The 23,493-nt window shown below is 51.0% G+C and overlaps 1 protein-coding gene across 1 annotated transcript in view; it reads right to left on the reverse strand.

The window, feature by feature from the left end:
• Positions 1-1,299: 1,299 nt before the first annotated feature.
• The window catches only part of TTLL8 (tubulin tyrosine ligase like 8), a 62,014-nt gene continuing 39,820 nt past the window's right edge, over positions 1,300-23,493 (reverse strand). The window contains exon 13 of the mRNA XM_088837064.1: positions 1,300-1,460. Within this exon, the coding sequence (XP_088693190.1) occupies positions 1,300-1,460 (161 nt within the window). The remainder of the gene's footprint in view (positions 1,461-23,493) is intronic.

Here is a 23,493-nt window from a genome sequence, read left to right on the forward strand (position 1 = left end):
CCCCCCACCCAGAAGCCAGAGTCCATTGCACAGCCTCCCTCCCCCAGCCCGGAGCAGGCGTGGGCTCCCCTTCCCTGCTGCTGGGAGGCAGAGCTGTTGGGGGATGGAGCCCTCCGGGCAGTGTTCACCTGTGGTCCCCTGTGGGGTGTGGTCAGCTGTGGGCCGGGGCGTCTGGGGTGGCCAGGAAGTCCAGGCACTAGTCCCCCCGCTGTCCCTGACCTGGTCCCCTCTGAGTCAGGCTGCCAGAGCTCCCTGGGTCAGCCAGATGGCTTGGGTCGGGAGGGCCGCGGGCCGTGTGCCCAGACACTGTCCACCAGGCTGAGCGGGAGAACCAGCCTGAGGCCGGGCCTGAGTGCCACCACCTGCTTTCTCACCCAGGGGGCAGGAGGGGACTGTGCACCCAGTGACTCCACGGGCACCGGCCCTTCCTGGAGCAGGGAGGCCCCATGTGGCCCAGCCCTGGCCCACCTGCCGGCTGACACCTCCGGGGCCCGGAGAATGCCATGCCAGTGATGAGGGGCTGCAGGTGGTCAGAAACGAAGCCACCACGTGGCTTCATGGGGAGAAGTGTGGTGGGGATGGGTCCTTGTCCTCTGGGGCTCCCATCTTGTCTCCGAGGGCTGGGGGCTGCCAACCCTCCAACGTCCAGGGAGAACAGGCCCTCGTGATCCTTCACAGGCTCCCCATCCCCTGTAGGTGCGGGTGGCTGGGACACCCCAGCCCGAGCTGAGATGCTGCAGAGGCTCCCCCGCCTCCGGTCTCCATAGCCTGCACGGCCCACGGACGACCCGGAGGCCCGAAAATCCACCTGCGGTGGACCCTCAGGGGTTTGACCCAGGGCGGCGCCCCTTCACCCCCTCGCTCAGCGCCAGGTTGGAAGGAGACGCTCGGGTGCAAAGAACCTGCAGCAGCACAGCCAGACTTGTGTTGAATCAATGACTGAACAAGGGGCCTCTGGGGGCGGGGCGCCCTCCAGCGAGGGGGGCGCCAGGGAGGGGCGCCCAGGGCAGAGTCCGCCTCCCCCGGGCAGGGGTGCGGGCTGAGAGGGAGGCTTGGGGATGCGGCATGGGGGGCTGGGCTGCAGGGCAAGGGGCCCCGGGAGCAGGTGGGCTTGGGGCGCCGGCAGCTGGTAGGCCGGCGTCCCAGGCTCCATAAGAAATACCAAGGTGAGGGTGTACAGGTTCGCTAAAATAGCTCTGTATACAAGGTCCCGCATCTACGTGGAGGTTTTCAAAGAAACGAGCCATGCTCTGGAGGCCGCGGGGCCCGGGCGTGTCGCTCCGGCCCTGGTGCTCTGCGTCACGGGGTCCACAGGCCACTGCCGGGCTCGTCGCCGAGGGGCACGAAGGAGGCACCCTGCAGGACGGCGGCGCAGAAGGAGCGGCAGCGCTTGCAGGGAGCGGCGGGCGGCAGCGAGCCGCGGCACACCAGGCAGGGCGCTGGGAGGGCCCTTGGCAGCCCTGCAGCAGAGAGAGAGGGAGAGGAGGGCCCTGAGACTGCGCCCGCCTCCGCCTGGATCGCACCCACCCAGCCCAAACTGGGCCCACATACCAGGCGCCGCCACCCGCCCCTATCGCACCCCCCGAGGCCACCCGCCAGCTTCCAGACTGCTCCGGTCAGTCCGTGAAGTCCCGTCCGTCGCCCTGGACCAGGCCCACTGGTCCTGCCCCAGAACCTTGTCTCTGGTCACAGTCACGGGTCCCTGAGACTCTGCGCCCCAGGGCCTGCCCCCCTCGGACTCGCCCCCTCAGGGCAGCCCTCACCCCCTGCGAGGCGCTGTCCCAGCTGGCTTCCAAGCCCACTCGCTCCCACACGGAGCACACCCGGCTCTCCTGCTCCCAACAAAGCCGGGACCTCCGCGGGCGGCCGGGGGCAGGGCCCTGGGGCCTGTGCTCGTCTTCTCTGCCCCAGGAGAGGAGTCCCAGTTGGGGCAGTGAGCAAACCCGGGGACTCGTAGGAGGTTATGAGCACACTCAAGATGGCTGGAGCCCACAGCCCCATTGGTGCCCACGATCCTTCCCCCAAAAGCCTGCCTGGCGTCCAGCCTCAGGAGCAGGGCCCCTGGACTGCCCCTCAGGGCCCGCTTAGGAGACCCGGCTGAGGACACCTGCTGACCACGAGGGTGCTGGTTCCAGGGCCCTGTGGGCACAGGCCGGGACTGTGGGACCCTGGTTCTCCACCCCCATCCTGCCTCCTCCCCTTGGTCTCCCCTGCTGCTCGGACGGGGCCACGTCCTCTGGCCCCGCTCTGCGGAGTCTGGGCACCTGGAGCCCCAGGGAGTGGAATCTCGTGTTTCTCCAGGATTTCCCCAGTTCCTCCAACAGCCCAGGGACATGAGCCAGCCAGCAGGTGGGGTCAGTGCCCTCCAAGAGGCTGGACCGCCCCCCAGAGCCAAGGGGCGAGGTTCCGCAGGCTCTGTAGTTGCTCTGAGCGGCCCGTCTGTGGTCTTTCTCAGGGAGCCGGGTGGACCCGCACCACGTGCCGGCCGTGACTCAGCCTGGGGCTGCCGGGCCTCAGAAGGCCGGCTCTGGGTGAGCTGCAGCCTGCGCCTGGGCCGGCGAGGGTGTGGGGGCTTCCCCAGGCTCTCCCAGCCTCGGGCCCAGCCCAGGAATGCCACGGGCTGAGCTGCCACAACTGCCGGAGCCACCAGCAGCCCTGCTGGTAGCCTGGCTGAGTCACTTCTCCCCAGGGGCAGGCGGGGCGGGAGGGGCCGCCCGCTGTGTCCCATAGCCTGGAGAAGCGCTGAGCCTGAGCCCAGGAACAAGGCCTCCCCAGGGATGGGAGCCAGCCTGTCCTGCGGGGTGCGCTGGGGCCTGCACAGCACGTGGGGGTGCGGGAAGCCGGGGCGGGGGGCCGCGTCTTCTCAGGAGCAGGCGCAGAGGCCAAGGGGCAGGTCTGTGCAGTCCAGGCCTAACGGGGGAAGGGCCAGGCCGTCAGGGCAGAGAGGTGGCGTGAGGAAGGCAGGGCCTGTCCGTTAGGGGCTGGGGTGGGGGGCACTGAGACACAGTGAGCCCTGAGCTGCACATCCTGGGGTGAAGGAGGGGATGTGAGGGGAGTACGTGGAGGCCCCACAGTAGGGGGCGTCCACTCAAGAGCCGGAGCTCTGGATCCAGATCAGTCCTTCTGGGAAAAAACAGCAACCTGAACGGACTCTTTGTAAAAAAGACCCTGATGCTGGGGAAATTGAAGGCAGGAAGAGAAGGGGACGACAGAGGATGAGACAGTTGGATGGCATCACCGACTCGACGGACATGAGTTTGAGTAAATTCCGGGAGTTGGTGATGGACAGGGAGGCCTGGCGTGCCGCAGTCCATGTGGTCACAAAGAGTAGGACACGACTGAGTGACTGAACTGAACTGATCATGAAACATGAAAAACTCCTTAGAAGCAACAAAAGGCAAAAAGCAAGAAATGATCAGGTTTAATCTGCAGGGATCAGCCTTTGTGGACCGGGATCACCCGGGCTCGAGGTTCCAAGGCTTTAGGGGTGTGGGAGGAGAAGACCATCCCCACAAGGGGTGAGAGACACCCTGCCCCTCAAAAAGCGGCAACCCCAAAAGATTACACCCCGGGCAAGCCCAAAACACACCTTCCCGGCCCCAGGGAGAGCGAGGTTCTTGGTGCTGAGCAGGGTGGGTGAAAATCCCAGGGAGACTGCCCCGAGCTAGTTCCAAACAGGAAACAGGTCTGACAAGTTCTCATCCCTGGGCTTGGGGCAGGGTGCAGAGGGCACCAAGCCTCAGGCTATGAGCTTAAAGTGATGCGGGCGGCCTTGCTCAGGAGACGGAAGATGAGGGGCCGGGGAGGGGGGTCCGCCGGGGCACACACGGCTCTCTGAGGGGACACTCCTGCGTCCTGGAAAGAAGGCAGAGACTCCCTGCAATCCATTTCTTAAAGAAAACGATCCGTCTCTAATAAAACGTGAGAGTGCCGGCAGAAACAGAACGTGACCTAAGACCTCACCAGCTGAGAGAATCATCAGACACAGAACACTACGTGATTTCATACCACTTAGAGATTTTAGGCAAAGGAAAGGGATCATAAAGAATAGCCAAATTTATTAAAAAGTAGCGTTTCTAAAAAATGACTCTATAGGAACTAAAACGTTTCAGTGGATGGGATTCACGGTGCTCTAGACTCTGAGGACAGAATGAACCGGAAGGCAGAGGAGGGGGCTGCACGGGAGGCCCCGCAGGAAACCAGATGGCGACTGGGAGGAGAAGTGACACAGGAGGCGGGTGGGGAAGGGCTGGCAAGCACCCCCGAGCTCCGAGGGCGAGGAGAGGCGGCGGGGCAGAGGCGGCACTCAGAGGGTAAAGGCCGAGCGTCCCTCATAAACCATTAAAGACACGAGTGTGCGATGAATAAAGCTTGCAGATCTCCAGTTTGAATAAATGCAAATAAAGCCCCACACCCAGACCCGTCCTTGAAACAGTCGGACATTTTGCAGGCAGGTGAGAGAGTTCACTTTTGGAAAGCCGTGGACTTGTCCGAGTATCCCTGAAAGCAGCGGTGACAGCCAAGGAGAAAGGTGCTGCGAGGACCCCGCTGGGCGCCCACTGCAGAGAGCCTGTCTCTTTCAAGGTGAGAGTCAGAGAGAGAGATAGATAAGAGCTTCCAAGTGGGTAAAGTCTGAGCCCTGGGGAGGGTGCAGGGCGGAGAGCCGCTGTGTGGTCTGAACACACAGACCTAACGTCCCTTGTCTCCAAGCCCGAAGGTCACTGTATTGTCCTGCTGCTGCTAAGTCGCTCCGTCATGTCTGACTCTTTGCGACCCCATGGACCGCAGCCCGCCAGGCTCCCCTGTCCATGGGAGTCTCCGGGCAAGAACACTGGAGTGGGTTGCCATGCCCTCCTCCAGGGATCCTCCCAACCCGGGGACTGAACCCGTGTCTCTTACATCTCCTGCGTTGCCAGGCAGGTTCTTAACCTTGTCCGGGTGGGAATAAAAGTAGGATTTTCAGAACTTTAGACGTTAACCTCAGCATGCAGCTAGTCATGTCTATGCAACAGCTAAAAGCCCAGAAACAGAGTGCGTGACCTCCAAACCAGGAGGAGAAACTGAAATGACAAAAACATTAATGAAGTAAGGCCTGAACAAGGAGAGAGGAACGCGAGCTGGAGAAGGATAAACAGACATCAGACGAAGTCAGATGAGGGCTCCTGAGGGCGTGAGGCTCCCAGGCGCCCGGGGGCGAGCCCCGCCTCCTGCGCCCCAGCCCCGGGCAGACCCCTCACATCACATCAGGACGGGCTTGTGGCCAGCAGAACATGGCAGACGTGACGCAGTGTGACTTCCAAGGCTGAGCCACAGTAGACGTGACTCCAGGGCCTGGTCTGGAATTTCTTGTTCTGCGGATGTTCCACCTGCCGTGAGGTCGGTGAGGACGTGAGGCCTCCAGCCCTGGTCCGGGTGAGTGAACACTCAGAAAGCCGACCCCCACCCCAGCCCAGTCAAGCCTTCACATGACCCAGCCTTGGCCACGGCCTTGACCGAACCTCATGTGAGACCTGGCACTTGGACCACAAGGTTAAGGCCCTTAGATACGTGTGGGCGAGCAGGTACTTGCTGTTCTGGAGTGATCTGTGGGCACAATCCACGCCATCTGTGTACACAGACGATCACACGGGGCGGGAATGTGAAATGCGCTGGTTAAGACAGTGGGCAGTGTGGATGCAGAGTTTAGGCGCTCCTGCCCTCTGAGATGGACGGCATTCTGTCTATGGAGTGTGTCTCTCCCAGAATAAACCCACTTTCACTCTAAAAAAAAAAAATTTCAGACTTTATGCAGAGAAATACGTAAAACCCAAGATTAGGGAGTGACTGAAAGGGAAAGATACACCCAGGAAAATCCTAACCAAGACAAAATGAATGGCAGAGCCCGAGGAAATCAGAGCAAAAGCTGTCAGGGTTCTAAGAAGCTGATGTGTCCCCAAAGGCTGTCAGCATACTTGGGATACGCAGACAGGAGAAAGCAGAGAGAACATAAGAGATCTGACGGCCACACTAAACCCGGCCGCACTTGGATGCTCGACAAGCACGGAGCACACGTTGTCTTCACCAGCACTGGCCACGCACAACACCCCACAGCGAAGCTCTGGTGCTGCAGTGACCCAGCTCCGGTCGAAACACGATTATGCCGACAAGAAAAGCCCAAGCCACTTACAAAATCTGATGCGAATGTATTGAAAGGAAACCGATTTCTAAATGACTTAGAGATCAAAGAAATAATTGTAACAAAATTAGAAAATATTGATCTGAATAATACCCCAAACACTACATTTCAAAAGTTTTCAGATACAGTTAAAGCAGAAAATAAAGGGTAATTGCCATCCTTAACTTGCCTATCATGTATTGAAAAAAAGAAATGCCAAATATTAAGATCCAACCAACTTCTAGCTCAAGAAGTTATAAGAAAAAGAAACCCAAATAACAAATGCCTACTTAGGTCTTCTGCCCATTTTTTGATTGAGTTGCTTGTTTGTTTATTTTTTAATATTGAGCTGCATGAGCTGTTTGTACATTTTGGAGATTAATCCATTGTCAGTTGCTTGATTTGGAAATATTAAATAGCTAGTGGGAGCTCAGCTCAGTGCTCTGTGGTGACCGAGAGGGATGGGATGGGGCGGGGGGAGGGAGGTCCAGGAGAGGGGGGACATATGCATACACATGGCTGATTCACCTCATTGTACAGCAGAAACCAACACGACATCTTCAAGCAATTATACCCCAATTAAATATATGTATGCATACACCAAGCGAGTGAAAGTCGATCAGTTGTGTCTGACTCTCTGCAACCCCATGGACTATACATTCCATGGAATTCTCCAGGCCAGACTACTGGAGTGGGTAGCCGTTCCCTTCTCCAGGGTATCTTCCCAACCCAGGGATCAAGACCAGGTCTCCTGCATTGCAGGCGGATTCTTTACCAATTGAGCAAGGAGCGAAGCCCACGCATATACATATATAGAAAGACAAATAAAACCATAGATGCGAGAGCCAGAGAAGCAAATTCAAAGTTCAACAAAGCCTCAGGCTGGTTCCCTGAGAAGCTGGATAAAGCGACAGACCCTGGCGACACTCACTGATGGCGGTGGGGGGGGCAATGTTAGAAATAAAGATGAAACATCTCTTGTTCTGCAGACTTTAAAGAGATGAAGGAAGGCAAGTTCCGCTTCTCAGCCCTACGGGGATGGATACCACTCATATGAACAGAGTGACACGACCATCTCAGGACATGCAGAGATCCTATGTCACTCACGATAAACAGAGAAAAGAAAACCACTCTCAGCCAACAAGGAGTGTCCTCTGTTCGAGAGCGTGTGTTTGTGGGGACCTTACTCCGGCCTCGTTAGTGGACTCCGGCCTGCTCCCCTCAGTGCAGGGGGGCAGGAACCAGGACAAGCTGGACAGACTGGAAAGGGAGGAGGTCGGTGGAGTGCAGGGCAGGAGATCCAAGAAGATACCAGCTGGCAGGACCAGGAGGTGAACCCTGCAGGAGGCGGCCTGCAGGGGCAGTGTGCAAGAGCCACGGGGGTGTCTACACATTAGCACAAATAATTGGGAAATAAAATTTAAAACACCATTTATATCATTCATATGTAGCATCTGAAGTAAATCAAACTCACAGAAACAGAGGATAGAAAGCTGGCTGCCAGGAGGGAGCCCTGGGTGGTGGGGAGAGGGCAGCAAATGCTCAGCTGGCAGGTGGGCGAGGCCTGCGGACCAGAAGTGAGACCTGGCGGCCACAGCTGACCACCAAGCCGGCGCCACCGACAGTGAACGTTCTCACAAGAGAAGAGAGAAAGATTAAAACCCACCGTTTATTAAAGTAGCAAAGGCAACTGATAAAAATACATGTATAAAAGTATAAAAAATACATCTAATACCTAGGAAGTCATTTGACGAGAAAAAATCCACCCTAAAAATACTGCTTAGAAAAACTAAAGAATATAGTATGTAAATAAATGTGAAGATACATCAAGTGGGTAGATTGGGAGTCTCAGCATTGTGAGGCCGTCAGTTCTCCTTAGATGATCGGTAGATTTGACACAGTCAGTTCGGTTCAGTCGCTCAGCCGTGTCTGACTCTTTGTGACCCCACGGCCTGCAGCGCGCCAGGCCTCCCTGTCCATCACCAGCTCCTGGAGTTTGCTCAGATTCATGCCCATCGAGTCCATGATTCCATCCAACCGTCTCATCCTCTGTCGTCTCCTCTTCCCGCCTTCAATCTTTCCCAGCATCAGGGTCTTTTCCAGTGAGTCAGCTCTTCACATCAGGTGGCCAAAGTATTGGAGCTTCAGCTTCAGCATCAGTCCTTCCAATGAATATTAAGGACTGATCTCCTTTAGGATGGACTGGTTGGATCTCCTTGCAGTCCAAGGGACTCTCATGAGTGTTCTCCAACACCACAGTTCAAAAGCATCCATTCTTCGGCGATCAGCTTTCTTTATAGTCCAACTCTCACATCCATACATGACCACTGGAAAAACCATAGCTTCGAATAGACAGTCCTTTGTTGGTAAAGTAATGTCTCTGTTTTTTAATATGCTGTCTAGGTTGGTCATAATTTTTCTTCCAAGGAGTAAGCGTCTTTTAATTTCATGGCTGCAGTCACCATCTGCAGTGATTTTGGAGCCCAGAAACATAAAGTCTCTCACTGTTTCCACTGTTTCCCCATCTGTTTGCCATGAAGTAATGGAACCAGATGCCATGATCTTTGTTTTCTGAACGTTGAGCTTCAAGCCAACCTTTTCACTCTCCTCTTTCACTTTCATCAAGAGGCTCTTTAGTTCCTCTTCACTTTCTGCCATAAGGGTGGTGTCATCTGCATATCTGAGGTTATTGATATTTCTCAATCTTGATTCCAGCCTGTGCTTCTTCCAGCCCAGCGTTCCTCATGATGTACTCTGCATGTGACTTAAACAAGCAGGGTGACAGTATGCAGCCTTGACGTACTTCTTTCCCTATTTGGAACCAGTCCATTGTTCCACGTCCAGTTCTGACTGTTGCTTCTCGACCTGCATACAGGTTCCTCAGGAGGCAGGTGAGGTGGTCTGGTATTCCCATCTCTTTAAGAATTTTCCACAGTTTGTTGTGATCCAAGCAGTCAAAGGATTTGACATAGTCAATAAAGCAGAAGAGGATGTTTTTCTGGAACTCTCTTACTTTTTCTATGATCCAGTGGATGTTGGCAATTTAATCTCTGGTTCCTCTGCCTTTGTTTTAAATTTTATTTTTTATTGAAGGATAATTGCTTTACAGACTTTTGCTGTTTTCTGTCAAACTTCAACATGAATCAGACATAGGCATACATACATCGCCTCCCTTTTGAATCTTCCTCCCCATCCCACCCCTCTAGGTTGATACAGAGCCCGTTTCAGTTTCCTGAGCCATACAGCAAATTCCCGTTGGCTATCTATTTTGCATATGGTAATGTCAGTTTCCATGTTGCTCTTCCCACACATCTCACCCTCTCCTCCCTCTCCCCAGGTCCGTAAGTCTATTTATGTCTGTTTCTCCACTGTTGCCCTGTAATACATTCTTCAGAACCGTTTTTCTGGATTCCATGCATGTGCGTTAGAAGATGGTATTTACCTTTCTCTTTCTGACTCACTTCGCTCTGTATAATAGGTTCTGGGTTCACCCACCTCATCAGAACTGACTCAAATGCGTTCCTTTTTATGGCTGAGTGATAGTCCATTGTGTATGTGTACCTCAACTTCTTTATCCAGTCACCAGTCGATGGACATCTAGGTTGCTTCCATGTTCTGCTGCTGCTGCTGCTGCTGCTAAATCGCTTCAGTCGTGTCTGACTCTGTGAGACCCCATAGACGGCAGCCCACCAGGCTCCCCCGTCCCTGGGATTCTCCAACCAAGAACACTGGAGTGGGTTGCCATTTCCTTCTCCAATGCATGAAAGTGAAAAGTGAAAATGAAGGTGCTCAGTCGTGTCTGACTCTTCGCGACCCCATGGACTGCAGCCCACCACGCTCCTCCGTCCATGGGATTTTCCGGGCAAGAGTACTGGAGTGGGGTGCCATTGCCTTCTCCTATTAAATGCCTAGCATAACCTTAATAAATATTTGAGTAAATCAATATAAAATGACCATCATATCATGTGAGCAATTTTCTGATTTATAAAAAGATGCAGCAAATTTTAAAATGACACAAAATATAATTTTAAAACAACATTGAAAAGTGAGTATATTTAACTATGCTCAGCTCATTATAGAGCAAGTGGGTGAGTGCAATAGTAATTCACGCTATAGCATGTTTAATGAACTTCCATGTTCTAGATATTATAAATAGTGATGCAATGAACAACAGGACACATGTCTTTTTCAATTTTGGTTTCCTCAGGATATATGCCTGAGAGTGAATTGCTGGGTCATATGGTGGCTTTATTCCTAGTTTTTAAAGGAATCTCCATACCGTCTTCCATAGTGGCTGTATCAATTTACGTTCTCACCAACAGTGCCAGAGCATTCCCTTTTCTCCACACCCTCTCCAGCATTTATTGTTTGCAGACTTTTTGATGATGGCCATTCTGACCGGTGTGAGGTGGTATCTCATTGTAGTTTTGACTTGCATTTCTCTAACAATGAGCGATGTTGAGCATCTTTTCATGTGTCTGTTAGCCATCTGTATGTCTTTGGAGAAATGTCCGTTTAGGTCTTTTCCCCACTTTTTGGTTGGGTTGTTTGGTTTTCTGGTATTGAGTTGTATGAGCTGCTTGTATATTTTGGAAATTAATCCTTTGCCATTTGTTTCATTTGCTATTATTTTCTCCCATTCTGAGAGTTGTCTTTTCACCTTGCTTATAGTTTCCTTTGCTGTGGAAAAGCTTTTAAGTTTCACCAGGTCGCACTTGTTTACTTTTGTTTTTATTTCCGTTACTCTAGGAGAAGGGTCATAGAGGATCTTGCTGTGATTTATGTCATAAAGTGTTCTGCCTATGCTTTCCTCTAAGAGTTTTATAGTTTCTGGTCTTACATTTAGGTCTTTAATCCACTTTGATTTTATCTTTGTGTTCAGTTCAGTTCAGTCGCTTAGTCGTGACCGACTCTTTGCGACCCCATGAATCACAGCACGCCAGGCCTCCCTGTCCATCACCAACTCCCAGGGTTCACTCAAACTCATGTCCATCGAGTGGGTGATGCCATCCAGCCATCTCATCCTCTGTCGTCCCCTTCTCCTCCCGCCCCCAATCCCTCCCAGCATCAGAGTCTTTTCCAGTGAGTCAACTCTTCGCATCAGGTGGCCAAAGTATTGCAGTTTCAGCTTTAGCATCAGTCCTTCCAATGAACACCCAGGACTGATCTCCCCCAGAATGGACTGGTTGGATCTCCTTGCAGTCCACGGGACTCTCAAGTGTCTTCTCCAACACCACAGTTCAAAAGCATCAATTCTTCGGCGATGAGCTTTCTTCACAGTCCAACTCTCACATCCATACATGACCATGGGAAAAACCATAGCCTTGACTAGATGGACCTTGGTTGGCAAAGTAATGTCTCTGCTTTTTAATATGCTATCTAGGCTGGTCATAACTTTCCTTCCAAGGAGTAAGCGTCTTTTAATTTCATGGCTGCAATCAGCATCTGCAGTGATTTTGGAGCCCCCCAAAATAAAGTCTGACACTGTGTCCACTGTTTCCCCATCTATTTGCCATGAAGTGATGGGACCAGATGCCATGATCTTCGTTTTCTGAATGTTGAGCTTCAAGCCAAACTTTTCACTCTCCTCTTTCACTTTCATCAAGAGGCTTTTGAGTTCCTCTTCACTTTCTGCCATAGGGTGGTGTCATCTGCATATCTGAGGTTATTGATATTTCTCCCAGCAATCTTGATTCCAGCTTGTGCTTCTTGCAGCCCAGCATTCCTCATGATGTACTCTGCATATAAGTTAAATAAGCAGGGTGACAATACACAGCCTTGACGTACTCCTTTTCCTATTTGGAACCAGGCTGTTGTTCCATGTCCGGTTCTAACTGTTGCTTCCTGACCTGCATACAGGTTTCTCAAGAGGCAGGTCAGGTGGTCTGGTATTCCCATCTCTTACAGAATTTTCTGCAGTTTATTGTGATCCACACAGTCAAAGGCTTTGGCATAGTCAATGAAGCAGAAATAGATGCTTTTCTGGAACTCTCTTGCTTTCTCCATGATCCAGCGGATGTTGGCAATTTGATCTCTGGTGCCTCTGCCTTTTCTAAAACCTGCTTGAACATCTGGAAGTTCACGATTCACATATTGCTGAAGCCTGGCTTGGAGAATTTTGAGCATGACTTTACTAGCGTGTGAGATGACTGCAATTGTGCGGTAGTTTGAGCATTCTTTGGCATTCCCTTTCTTTGGGATTGGAATGAAGACTGACCTTTTCCAGTCCTGCGGCCACTGCTGAGTTTTCCAAATTTGCTGGCATATTGAGTGCAGCACTTTCACAGCATCATCTTTCAGGATTTGAAATAGCTCAATTGGAATTCCATCACCTCCACTAGCTTTGTTCGTAGTGATGCTCTCTAAGGCCCACTTGACTTCACATTCCAAGATGTCCGGTTCCAGGTGAGTGATCACGCCATCGTGATTATCTTCATCATGAAGATCTTTTTTGTACAGTTCTTCTGTGTATTCTTGTCACCTCTTCTTAATATCTTCTGCTTCTATTTGGTCCATACCATTTCTGTCCTTTATCAAGCCCATCTTTGCATGAAATGTTCCCTTGATTTCTCTAATTTTCTTGAAAAGATCTCTTGTTTTTCCTATTCTGTTGTTTTCATCTATTTCTTTGCATTGATCACTGAGGGAGGCTTTCTTATCTCTCCTTGCTATTCTTTGGAACTCTGCATTCAGATGCTTATATCTTTCCTTTTCTCCTTTGCATTTCGCTTCTCTTCTTTTCACAGGTATTTGTAAGGCCTCCTCCAACAGCCATTTTGCTTTTTGGCATTTCTCTTCCATGGGGATGGTCTTGGTCCCTGTCTCCTGTACAATGTCACGAACCTCCGTCCAGAGTTCATCAGGCACTCTATCTATCAGATCTAGTCCCTTAAATCTATTTCTCACTTCCACTGTATAATCATAAGGGAATTGATTTAGGTCATATCTGAATGGTCTAGGGTTTTCCCCACTTTCTTCAATTTCAGTCTGAATCTGGCAATAAGGAGTTCATGATCTGAGCCACAGTCAGCTCCTGGTCTTGTTTTTGCTGACTGTATAGAGCTTCTCCATCTTTGGCTGCTAAGAATATAATCAATATGATTTCGGTGTTGACCGTCTGGTGATGTCCATGTGTAGAGTCTTCTCTTGTGTTGTTGGAAGAGGGTGTTTGCTATGACCAGTGAGTTCTCTTGGCAAAACTCTATTAGCCTTTGCCCTGCTTCATTCCGTGCCCCAAGGCCAAATTTGCCTGTTACTCCAGGTGTTTCTTGACTTCCTACTTTTGCATTCCAGTCCCCTATCATGAAAAGGACATCTTCTTTGGGTGTTAGTTCTAAAAGGTCTTGTAGGTCTTCATAGAACCGTTCCACTTTGACTTCTTCAGTGTTACTGGTTGGGGCGTAGGCTTGGAATACTGTAATATTGAATGGTTTGCCTTGGAAACGAACAGAGATCATTCTGTTGTTTTTAAGATTGCATCCAAGTGCTGCATTTCGGACTCTTTTGTTGACCATGATGGCTACTCCATTTCTTCTAAGGGATTCCTGCCCACAGTACCTCCCCTTGCTATTCTTTGGAGTGAAAAGCTTGGCTTGAAGCTCAACATTCAGAAAACGAAGATCATGGCACCTGGTCCCATCACTTCACGGGAAATAGATGGGGAAACAGTGGAAACAGTGAGAGACTTTATTTTGGGGGGCTCCAAAATCACTGAGGATGCTGACTGCAGCCAAGAAATTAAAAGACGCTGACTCCTTGGAAGGAAAGTTATGACCAGCCTAGATAGCATATTAAAAAGCAGAGACATTACTGTGCCAACCAAGGTCCGTCTAGTCAAGGCTATGGTTTTTCCAGTGGTCATGTATGGATGTGAGAGTTGGACTGTGAAGAAAGCTGATCACCAAAGAATTGATGCTTTTGAACAGTGGTGCTGGAGAAGACTCTTGAGAGTCCCTTGGACTGCAAGAAGATCCAACCAGCCCATTCTGGGGGAGATCAGTCCTGGGTGTTCATTGGAAGGACTGATGCTAAAGCTGAAACTCCAATACTTTGGCCACCTCATGGGAAGAGTTGACTCACTGGAAAAGACTCTGATGCTGGGAGGGATTGGGGGCGGGAGGAGAAGGGGATGACAGAGAATGAGATGGCTGGATGGCATCACCGGCTCAATGGACATGAGTTTGAGTGAACCCTGGGAGTTGGTGATGGACAGGGAGGCCTGGCATGCTGTGATTCATGGGGTCGCAAAGAGTCGGTCACGACTGAGCGACTGAACTGAACTGAAGATTAACTGAAAGGGGAAAAGAATAGTAAGAAAAGAAAACAAAAGAAAAAATAACAGGTTTTAAAAATTAAAATTAAAAAAAGAAAAGAAAAAAAAGACAACTCCCTAGAACTGCAAAAGCCCAATACAGAGGCCGAGGTTTATAACAACAATAAAAAATGTGACTGAGAAAAAAAAGAAAAAAAAAGCTCAAAAGGTTAGTTAGATTTCATAGCGCCAATAGAATTGACAACTACAACAGAATAGGGGGAAAAAGGGGGAAAAGGAAAAAAAATCTAAAAGAACCTACAGAATAAGTCAAAAGATAAGAATAATACGTTTTTCTCGAGTCACTGCTGTCAGAGTCCTTTCCTCGCTGGGAGTCGCAGTCCCCCTCACCTCCCTAGGAGGCCCTCTAACACCGTGCTGACCCCTGGACCTGCTGTGGGGGCAGCTCAGATTCTAATCTGTTCCTATCCCTCTGTGTTCTTGCCCCCAGTGTCCAAAGCTATCAGAACTGGTGCATTTTCTTTTGTGGGAGCTCTCAATGACCTCTTTTATGTTCCACAGACACAGAGTCTGCCTAGTTGGTCATGCGGATTTAATCTGCAGCTTGTCCAGCTGGTGGAAAGGTTTTGGGTCTTATTCCTTAGCCACACTGTCCCTGGGTTTCAACTGTGGTTTTATTTCCGCCTCTGCATGTGGGTCCTCCACTGGGGTTTGCTCCTGAGGGTGCCCTGGAGGATTTGGGTTTGCCCCAGTGATGGCCAGGTGTGGAGGTGGTGCAGCTGCTTGGGTCACAGGGGTTCTGGCAGCACAAGGTACTCAGGGGGGTTGATGGCTAGGGCAGCAGGAAATACAGTGCTCTAGAAGGGTATGGCAATCAGTATTGGCCAGTACGTTCCAGTATTCTTGCCTGGAAAACCCCTACCCTGACAGAAACGCCAGGCAGGCCACAGTCTATAGGATTGCAAAGAGTGCACCATCCAGGATGTGTATGGCTGCAGCAAAGACTGTCTGATTCTCACTCCATTTAGGCTGCCACAGATCAGCTGTTTCCCTCTCAGCCTAAATGCTTCCCCTCTGACTCAGACAATTGCCCCAGTGTAGGGATCGGACCCCTGCTTCAGTTCCTCCACCCGCCAAGGGCAGGTCCAGTCCCACCAACTCCCGTCTTTCACCCTAGTTCCCTTGTCCTACCAAGTTTTGCGTGGTTCTGTATATTCTTTTCTGCTGTCTGCTCTCAGCTGGTGTTCTGCATGCACTTCTGTGTTTGAAGGCACACTCCTGATGTATCCGTGGAGAGAGATGTACTCCATGTCCACCTACTGCTCCACCATCTTGTTCCTCTCCCCTCTGCCTTTTTAAAATCCAGCTTGAACATCTGGAAGTTCACAGTTCATGTACTGTTGAAGCCTGGTTTGGAGAATTTTGAGCATTACTTTGCTAGAGTGTGAGATGAGTGCAATTGTGCAGTAGTTTGAATGTTCTTTGGCATTGCCTTTCTTTGGGATTGGAATGAAAATTGATGTTTTCTAGTTCTGTGGCCACTGCTGAGTTTTCCAAATTTGCTGGCATATTGAGTGCAGCACTTTCACAGCATCATCTTTCAGGATTTGAAATAGCTCAACTGGAATTCCATCACCTCCACTAGCTTTGTTTGTAGTCATGCTTTCTAAGGCCCACTTGACTTCACATTCCAGGATGTCTGGCTCTAGGTAAGTGATCACACCGTGGTGATTATCTTGGTCGTGAAGATCTTTTTTGTACAGTTCTTCTGTGTATTCTTGCCACCTCTTCTTAATATCTTCTGCTTCTGTTAGGTCCCTACCATTTCTGTCCTTTATTGAGCCCATCTTTGCACGAAATATTCCCTTGGTATCTCTATTCTTTCTCATTCTATTGTTTCCTTCTATTTCTTTGCATTGATCACTGAGGAAGGCTTTCTTATCTCTCCTTGCTATTCTTTGGAAATCTGCATTCAAATGGATATATCTTTCCTTTTCTCTTTTGCTTTTCACGGCCCTTCTTTTCACAGCTATTTGTAAGGCCTCCTCAGACAGCCATTTTGCTTTTTTGCATTTCTTTTTCTTGGGGACGGTCTTGAGTCCTGTCTCCTGTACAATGTCACAAACCTCCATCCATAGTTCATCAGGCACTCTGTCTATCAGATCTAGTCCCTTGAATCTATTTGTCACTTCCATTGTATAATTGCAAGGGATTTGATTTAGGTCTTACCTGAATGGCCTAGTGGTTTTCCCTGCTGCTGCTGCTGCTAAGTCGCTTCAGTCGTGTCCGACTCTGTGCGACCTCATAGATGGCAGCCCACCAGGCTCTGCCGTCCTTGGGATTCTCCAGGCAAGAACACTGGAGTGGGTTGCCACTTCCTTCTCCAGTGCATGAACGTGAAAAGTGAAACTGAAGTCGCTCAGTCCTGTTTGACTCTTAGCGACCCCATGGACTGCAGCCTACCAGGCTCCCTCATCCATGGGATTTTCTAGGCAAGAGTACTGGAGTGGCTTGCCATTGCCTTCTCCAGTGGTTTTCCTCACTTTCTTCAATTTAAGTCTGAATTTGGCAATAAGGAGTTCATGATCTGAGCCACAGTCAGCTTCTGGTCTTGTTTTTGCTGACTATATAGAACTTCTCCATCTTTGGCTGCAAAGAATATAATCAGTCTGATTTCGGTGTTGACGATGTGGTGACGTTCATGTGTAGAGTCTTCTCTTGTGTTGTTGGAAGAGGGTGTTTGCTGTGACCAGTGCGTTCTCTTGGCAAAACTCTGTTAGCCTTATACCTGCTTAATTCCGTGCTCCAAGGACAAACTTGCCTGTTGCTCCAGGTATCTCTTGACTTCCAGGTTTTGCATTCCAGTCCCCTATGATGAAAAGGACGTCTTTTTTGGGTGTTAGTTCTAGAAGGCCTTGTAGGTCTTCAAAGAACCGTTCAGGTTCTTCAGCGTTACTGGTCAGGGCACAGACTTGAATTACTGTAATATTGAATGGTTTGCCTTGGAAATGAACAGAGATCATTCTGTTGTTTTTGAGACTGCATCCAAGTACTGCATTTCGGACTCTTTTGTTGACCATGATGGCTACTCCATTTCTTCTAAGGGATTCCTGCCCACAGTAGTATATATAATGGTCATCTGAGTTAAATTCACCCATTCCAGTCCATTTTAGTTCACTGATTCCTAAAATGTCTATGTTCAGTCTTGCCATCTGTTTGACCACTTTCAATTTGCCTTGATTCATGGACCTAACATTCCAGGTTCCTATGCAATATTGCTCTTTGCAGCATCGGACCTTGCTTCCATCACCAGTCACATCCACAACGGGGCACTGTTTTTGCTTTGGCTCCATCCCTTCATTCTTTCTGGAGTTATTTCTCCACTCTTCTCCAGCAGCATACTGGGCACTTACCGACCTGGGGAGCTCATCTTTCAGCGCTGTGTGTTTCTGCCTTTCCATCCTGTTCATGACGGTGTAGAAGGGTGTGCGCTCGTCCTCTCCTGTGAGAGCTCCAGAATTACAACTCACTGCTGAACAATCATAGACAGGAGACCCACCAAACAAAGACGCCCCGCGTCCCAGGGCAAAGGGGAGGCCCAGCAACATGGTAGGAGGGGCGAAATCACATTTGGAATGAAACCCCATGCCCGCCAGAGACACTGGGACGGCGCAAACAAAGCCCTGTGCACAGGAGCCAGATGCCACAGAGGCTGAGCCGCCCGCCTCTGCGTGTGGGGGCGTCGCCTGCGGAGCCACGGGCCAGCAGGGGCCTGCGCGGGCTCAGGGGTGCTGGCTGCAGCAGACCTGGTCACACCGCCTGTGGCAGAAGCCCTCTTGGAGGAGGTCGCCATTAACGCCACCAAAAAGCTGCCGCGCAGACGACCCGCAAACTGCACAGCAATTACACCAAATACATTCTAACACTGTTAAAAAAGTTCTAGGACACCCACAACAGATTTCCCAACCTGGGGATCTGGCAAAAGGACTGAGAACATCCAGGGAATTTGACTTTGGAGGTCAACGGGATTTGATTACAGGACTCACACAGGACTGGGGAAACAGACTCTTGGAGGCACAAACAGAAACTTTTGTGCACCAGAACCCAGGAGAAAGGAGCAGTGACCCCACAGGACACTGACCCAGACTTGCCTGGGAGGGTCCAGGCGTCTCTGGCGGAGGCGTGGGGCGGCGGCGGCTGCTGCAGGGCTGGGGCCGCTGAGTGCAGCAGTGTGTGAGCGGGACCTTCTGAAGGAGGTGCCATATCTTCATTACCGCCACCACAGTGAGGTCTCAGGTCAAACAACAGGGACAGAACACAGTCCCGCCCATCAAAATTGGATTAAAGATTTACTGAGCATGGCTCCACAGCAAGGAAAGATAAGAAAGCCTTCCTCAGTGATCAATGCAGAGAAATAGAGGAAAACAGAATGAGAAAGACTAGAGATCTCTTCAAGAAAATTAGAGATACCAAGGGAATATTTCATGCAAAGATGGGCTCAATAAAGGACAGAAATGGTAGGGACCTAACAGAAGCAGAATATATTAAGAAGAGGTGGCAAGAATACACAGAAGAACTGTACAAAAAAGATCTTCATGACCCAGAAAACCACGATGGTTTGATCACTCACCTAGAGCCAGTCATCCTGAAATGTGAAGTCAAGTGGGCCTTAGGAAGCATCACTACGAGCAAAGCTAGTGGAGGTGATGGAATGCCAGCTGAGCTATTTCAAATCTTAAAAGATGATGCTGTTAAAGTGCTGCACTCAATATGCCAGCAAATTTGGAAAACCCAGCAGTGGCCACACAGCAGTGGCCACAGGATTGGAAAAGGTCAGTTTTCATTCCAATCCCAAAGAACGGCAAGGCCAAACAATGTTCAAACTACTGCACAATTGCACTCACCTCACACGCTATCAAAGTAATGATAAAGCCTTCTCCAAGCCAGGCTTTAATAGTACATGAACCAAGAATTTCCATATGTTAAAGCTGGATTTAGAAAAGGCAGAGGAACCAGAGATTAAATTGCCAACATCTGTTGGATCACAGAAAAAGCAAGAGAGTTCCAGAAAAACATATACTTCTGCTTTGTTGATTATGCCAAAGCTTTTGACTGTGTGGATCTCAACAAACTATGGAAAATTCTTGAAGAGATGGGAATAACAGACCACCTCACCTGCCTCCTGAGAAATCTGTATTCAGGTCAAGAAGCAAGTTAGAACAGAACATGGAACAACAGACTGGTTTCAAATTGGGAAAGGAATATGTCAAGGCTGTATACTGTCACCCTGCTTATTTAACTTATATGCACAGTATATCATGCAAAATGCCAGACTGGATGAAGCACAGCTGGAATCAAGATTGCTGGGAGAAATATCAATAACCTCAGATATGCAGATGACACCACCCTTATGGCAGAAAGTGAAGAAGAACTAAAGAGCCTCTTGGTGAAAGTGAAAGAGGAGAGTGAAGTAGTTGGCTTAAAACTCGACATTCAAAAAACAAAGATCATGGCATCCAGTCCCATCACTTCATGGCAAATAGATGGGGAAACAGTGGAAACAGTGAGAGACTTTATTTTTGGGCTCCAAAATCAGTGCAGATGGTGATAACAGCCATGAAATTTAAAGACACCTGCTCCTTGGAAGGAAAGTTATGACCAACCTAGACTGCATATTAAAAAGCAGAGACATTACTTTGCCAACCAAGGTCCATCTAGTCAAGGCTATGGTTTTTCCAGTGGTCGTGTATGGATGTGAGAGTTGGACTATAAAGAAAGCTGAGTGCCGAAGAATTGATGCTTTTGAACTGTGGTGGTGGAGAAGACTCTTGAGAGTCCCGTGGACTGCAAGGAGATCCAACCAGTCCATCCTAAAGGAGGTCAGTCCTGAATATTCATTGGAGGAACTGATGCTCAAGCTGAAACTCCAATAGTTTGGCCACCTGATATGAAGAACTGGCTCACTGGAAAAAACTGTGATGCTGGGAAAGATTGAAGGCAGGAGGAGAAGGGGACAACAGAGGATGAGATGGTTGGATGGCATCACGGACTCGATGGGCATGAATTTGAGCAAGCTCTGGGAGTTGGTGATGGACAGGGAAGCCTGGTGTGCTGCATGTAGTCCATGGAGCTGCAAAGAGTCAGACACGGCTGAGCGGCTGAACTGAAGTGGACTGAGCTCGGCCCCACCATCAGAACAAGACCCAGTTTCCCCCTCAGTCAGTCTCTCCCAACAGGAGGCTTCCATCAGCCTCTTACCTTCTCCATCAGACGGCAGAGAGAATGAAAACCACAATCACAGAAAACTAACCAAACTGATCCCACGGCCTTGTCTAACTCAATAAAACCATGGGCAATGCCGTATGACGGACGGGTCGTGGTGGAGAGTTCTGACAGCATGTGGTCCACTGGAGAAGGGAATGGCAAACCACTTCACTATTCTTGCCCTGAGAACCCCAGGAACAGTATGAAAAGGCTAAAAAAAAAAAAGATTTGTCACGACTGCAGTCAAATTCTCTCCAGGCTGTCTCTGTAGTAATCTACAAGCTGATTCTAAAATGTAAAAGGAAATTCAGAAGACAGAAGAGTCCGGGAGATCTTGGGCAGGAAACAGCATCAGAGAAATTTAGCTACTGCTTTTCAAAACTTATTTCAAAGCTGCACTGATGAAGACTGAAGTGTGGGACTTCCCTAGTGGTACAGTGGATAAGAATCCACCTGCCAATGCAGGGGATATGGGTTTGATCCCTGGTCTGGGAAGATCCCACATGCTGCGGAGCAACTAAGCCTGTACACCACAACTCCTGAAGTCTGCATTTCTAGAGCCCGTGTTCTGCAACGAGAGCAGCCGCTGGAATGAGAAGCCCAGGTGCCACCCAAGGCCAGAGAGGCCGGCACAGGCAAGCATGTTCTGGGGGGGTCCACGCGTGGCTGGACAGCCTAGGCTGATGGAAGTCAGAGAGCGGTCATCCCATGACGGGAGGACAGAGTGGGAAGGGGCACAGGAAATCTTCCAGAGAAAACTGTCCCTGTTCTGCATGTCCCTGCTCTGTGGCATTAAAACCATCAAGCAGCCAGAAAAAAAACTAATGAAAGACGTGCCAGACTGCTGCCCTGAAAAACCACCAAACACGGTCCAGAGAAAATCAAACACAGCCTCATTAAATGGAGCAGATCTAATTTTGATTTGAAAGACTCAGTATAAGAAAGACGTCTGTTCTCCCCTCTGCAGACTCAAGGTGACCCCAGTCAAAATCCTGGCCGTTCCCCCGCCCCCCAGCCTTCCTTGGGCTTCTCAGGTGGCTCAACGGTAAAGAATCCACCTTCAATGCAGGAGACAGGAGACACGGGTTCGATTCCTGGGTCGGGAAGATCCCCTGGAGGAGGAAATGGCTACCCACTCCAGTATTCTTGCCTGGAAAATTCCATGGACAGAAAAGCCTGGCGCGCTAGAGACCATGGGGTGACTGAGCACTCCTGCCTTCTCTGTGTCTCTTTTTTGTTACTCCTGAGATTGACAGGCTGGCCCTAACACACACACACGGAAACGCAAGGGCCGAGATAGCCGCTGTGCACAGCGTGTGTCCCCTGCCGCTGGCCAGGGCTAGCCAGTAACCTGCTGTCACACACGGAATGGGGTGAAGGCTGACCACGCTGGCCCAGCTGCTGTGAGACAAACACGCCCCAGGCAGCCACCGCCGCGAGGATGAGCATCCTGCCATTCTGGCGGGAGCCCAGCAGGTAGCCAGAAGCAAGTGCCGCTTGGCCCCTGCCAGTCTCCGCCGCAGCGGCGTGACCCTGATGACTTGCTTCACTTGAGCTCCACCACGCGCCGTCCCAGCAGCACAGACCCGCCCGGACACACGCAGGGGTCCTCTCAACAGCATCTAATAGGTGCCGTGGGCTTGGGAACCGGCTGGTGGAGGCCAGGAGGGCTGCAGGAGGCTGACCCCCTCCCCTCCCAGCAGCACTGAGACCGAGGCAAACGTCAGCCGCAGTGACACTACTCGTGGCAGCGACGCGGCCACAGGGCCACGTGTGCCCGTGGGCACAGCCAGGCGCCTCTCTGGAGGGACTCTTGAGGATGAGTGCACCCCGAGCAGTCCCCGAGGACGCTCGACCGGTGCGGCTGCAGGAGAAATGTTGACTCCTATGACGGGCAGGAGGCGCCTAAGCCCAGCAGAGTGGGCCCCGGGAGAGGATGCCCAGGGGCAGGGCAGCAGTGGTGTCCTGCCCCTCCCTATGATGGCCGAACCTGGGGACCTGAGTATGGGGAGGCGGCTGGGCAGCAGGAGGCGGCAGAATCCAGGGGGCGGAGGACCACGGAGCTGGTAGAGCCTCGCTGGGGAGCCAGGCTCTCATCCGCTCTCCAGAATGGAGACACTTTCAGGGAGACAGACCGACAGGGGCTCAGCCTCTAACCAGGCTGACGGCGGTTGCCTCGCACTCTGCCAGGCACTCAGAAGGGGCAGGCGGGGCAGGAGGCTCCTGGTGGGGGTGGGAATGGGTTGGTCCCGGAGTCCCAGGCGGGCAGAGAGAAGGACACATATTGAAAACAAACATGGGAGTGGACAACAATGGGGAGACGGGGCAGAGCCAAGCGTCGCTGAAAATGGATCAAGGGGCTTAATCATGGCACAGAGTCCCCCCCTAGAAGGGGCCGTGGCGTCTTGTGGGGAGATTCAGGGTGCGGTGCACCCAATGTCCTGTGCTGAGCCCACTCTGGGGTGTGCGTGTGTGCATGTGTGTGTGTGTGTGTGTGTGCACACACGCACACGTGCACACAGGCACCTCTGGCTGGGAGAGGGTCCTTGGTCTCTTGTGCCCTCCTACGTCTCCTTCGAGGTGCGTCTGTCCGTGCAATGCCCTGACCAGCCTTCACCAGGGCCGCATCTCAGGTGAGGTGGCATCTCCTTCCAGGCTTCTTACTGCTTCCTAAAAAAGCAGCAAGTGCGCCAAGTTCGCCGTTCCCAGCCGTGATGCAGGCCCTGTGTGTGTGCCAGCCGCCTGGCCATGGTCGTCAGTCTGCAGGACTTTCCCAGACAGGCTGGAGTCGCGGTCACCAGGA

This window comes from Moschus berezovskii, chromosome 6, assembly GCF_049115385.1.
Source record: "Moschus berezovskii isolate FMDL1 chromosome 6, NW_MosBer_1.0, whole genome shotgun sequence".
NCBI classification, from domain to species: Eukaryota; Metazoa; Chordata; class Mammalia; order Artiodactyla; family Moschidae; genus Moschus; species Moschus berezovskii.